The sequence below is a fragment of the Plasmodium fragile genome, assembly GCF_000956335.1.
Source record: "Plasmodium fragile strain nilgiri unplaced genomic scaffold supercont1.42, whole genome shotgun sequence".
In the NCBI taxonomy this organism is placed as follows: domain Eukaryota; phylum Apicomplexa; class Aconoidasida; order Haemosporida; family Plasmodiidae; genus Plasmodium; species Plasmodium fragile.
In genome coordinates this window covers 124,311-127,144 of record NW_012192622.1, presented here as the reverse complement: position 1 = coordinate 127,144, position 2,834 = coordinate 124,311, and the positions used below count along the sequence as shown (strand labels likewise).

Sequence of the window (2,834 nt, the reverse complement as noted above, 5' to 3'; positions counted from 1 at the left end):
AACGATTTCAAATGGGGAAGAGGCTTCGAGGTTTCATGTGTGCAGCTGGTTGTCAATGATTTCGTGGGAGCAGTGTGCAAAAGGGGGGGAGACCAACACGACCTCCCCCCCATCTCGAGGCGTGCCTGCGGGGACAAGTCCGCACATCACATCACATCACTGTGAATACTCCGTCGCGTCCTCGTTGTGGCGTCTTTGCGTCATCGCCGCTGCTGCATTGTAGCTTGGTCGCGCTGTTGCTGTGCACAAAAAAAAAAAAAAATACGCGAGGATGACGAAGCTGCGGTGCGAGGGAATCTTCACGCATAGCGAGTACGATGTGGCGACAGACCAGCCCCCCTACTATATCATTTACAAAAGGAGCAGTGGAGGGTTGTACGAATCGAGTGAGCACTTCAATGGACTGACAGCACTTATTAAAGGGAGGAGAGAAAATTATGGGGACCGCAAAGCAAAAGTGATGAGTGACTTCCTGCACAAGGTATATCGGCATGGAAGTTATCGCCGCAGGGAAGGGGGCACGAAGGAGAAGAGACACATCGCCGAGTTAATGAAAAACGCCAACCCACTCTACGTGAGTAGCGATGCCCTTGAAAAAATATACCACGGATGTTACTTTCCCCCCCGTCACTCATTTGAAAAGAGGGGGGGGGGTTTGCTCAAAGTGGAGAAGCATTGCCTGTCCCACAATTACGTGTTACTGGAGTGGGATGATGAGAGCAGACTACTGGAGGGGAGATTTCCTCACGAAGGAAAATCAGTTAACTACAAAATGAAGAACAACGGTGAAGAGAGAGAAGAGGATGCATCACACAAGGGTGAAAAAGACATTTGGGGCTTCATTTCGATTTCTAGGGTTGACTTGTTGGAACACCACTTTGAGGATCACTTGAGGGAGTTGTATCATGTAAGGCTTAGGATGAAGGACAAGCGGTTAGCTGTTTTACTTTCCTTCTTCTTTCATCACGGGGTGGTGCGCAATTTGCGTGTTAACAGTATGATCGCAGTGCACATGGAGGAAAAAAGGGTTGTTCATAATTTGGGGGAGAGTGACATGCAGAAAAATAATTTGAAAAAGGGAAGAGGAGTCACCAAAGAGGTATTCACGGTTGCGTTCGAAATGCATGCAAGGAATAATAAATGCGTCGATCATTTGTCATTTCTTCTTAAAAAATTTCACTGTGAGGATGTTACAGAAGGGACATTTTTTACAAATTCCTTTTTTAATAATATGATTTATGTTTATTCGAGGAAGCTCAAGGAGGAAGTTCGTTACGAGAATGTTACTTTCGTGGAGGGACTGAACAGGGGCGTGTTTCTATTGTCTTACTTGTTTTTCCAGATGGGGAGAGTCGATAGGTTGTTGAGTGGCGGTATATCTTATACAAGAGTGAGACGAAGTTACACCATCGGGGTAGAGGATAGGGTTGTGTACATGCCTGCCCTCTTCCGCGATCACCTGTACTTGGCTGGTGATTATGTGATGTACTGGGAGGACACTAACCAGTTGGTACGGCACAGCACCGTTGCTAACCTCACCGTTGAAAAGCAGTTCAAGGGGGAAGGTATGAAGCGCAGTTGCAGGACGACGGTGCGGGTGGTCTGTGATGAGGAGGCTGCTTGTGGTGGTGCATCCCCCCTGCGCAACTGCAGCGCCATCGTACTGGACCTGCACCCGAATGGCATTGTGATGGACAAGGAGAGACTGGTGAGCCCCTACATGACTGCGTCCTTTGCAGATATAGAAGGTTACAAGAGTGTGTCCCCCGCGTCTGTGACCAAGTATCGAGTGATGAGCTTATCACAGGGGCGACTCTCCTCTGGCGCGACAGGTGCACGAGCCAACGCGCCTGAGCAAGAAGGGGGGGAAGATATAAGGACGGGGTCGTCGCACCAACCCTGCGCCGCTATCTCCTTCGATGTACAGATTTGCAGCAGGTACGTCGCCCCCTGTGGAAGAGAAAAAGAGTTAAAGAGGAGCCGCGCAAAAGAGGAAGTTGCTCGCCTCTCGGGGGAAGAGAGTCCTCACCCCACCTATGGGGACAACACTTGCACAGACTACCACGCCGTATTATTGTCCAACGCAAAGGTATTTCTAACTTGTGAAGGAGATGCGAAGGAGACTGTTTCTACACATGCCCATAGGTGGAATGCCACTCTGTACGCAGATGCCACACATGTTTATTTTAACGGGGGGGAGGACATGCTGAGCGTGCACACGAGGGACTTTTTTCTGTTCCTGAGTGAGATGTCCTTCGTGCAAGTGTTATCTCCCCTCAGGGGGGATCATACACAGGCGGGCTACCAACAGCGTGACCATGCGCAGCGTGGCGGAGGCGACAAAAGAGAGGAGGGGCTGCTGGAGACACTCGCCACGTACTCCCTAGCCAGGACAATAAACACTCAAAAAATTATGAACAAGAGGATCATTTACGATGAGGTGCTCGCGGGGGTTCCTCCATGGCAACACGTGGCCACGGCAAATGATGTAGAGACGTTGAGATGGCCCCCCCCCCTCAATGGGCCTCCCATGGAGGGGGCAGCTGATTACTACGTCGACCTGGTTTATGTGCACTCAGTGCCTCACGGGGCCGACAGCTACTTGTACGTGTTGTGCGTGTCGGTGTTGACTTCGGTTATGCTGGTCCTCTGCACGTTTGTCCTCGCACGCAAGTTCAGCCAGTAAAACGGGGTGCGGCGTATCGGCGGAGCCATTTGCCGGGTATATCTTTTGCTTACCCCTCGGAAATAGCAGCCGAGTAAAAAAAAAAAAAAAAAAAAAAAGCAATCGATTAAAAAAAAAAAAAAAAAAAAAATATTATTAGCGCAGGAAA

At 49.7% G+C, this 2,834-nt stretch overlaps 1 protein-coding gene across 1 annotated transcript; it reads left to right on the top strand.

Annotated features, from left to right (window-relative positions):
* Window positions 1-271: 271 nt before the first annotated feature.
* On the top strand, window positions 272-2,686 carry AK88_03592 (uncharacterized protein; the record flags this gene model as incomplete). Its single annotated transcript, XM_012481203.1, has 1 exon — window positions 272-2,686. One exon carries the CDS (start codon window positions 272-274, stop codon window positions 2,684-2,686), a length of 2,415 nt encoding a protein of 804 aa, XP_012336626.1.
* Between the last annotated feature and the right edge of the window lie 148 nt (window positions 2,687-2,834).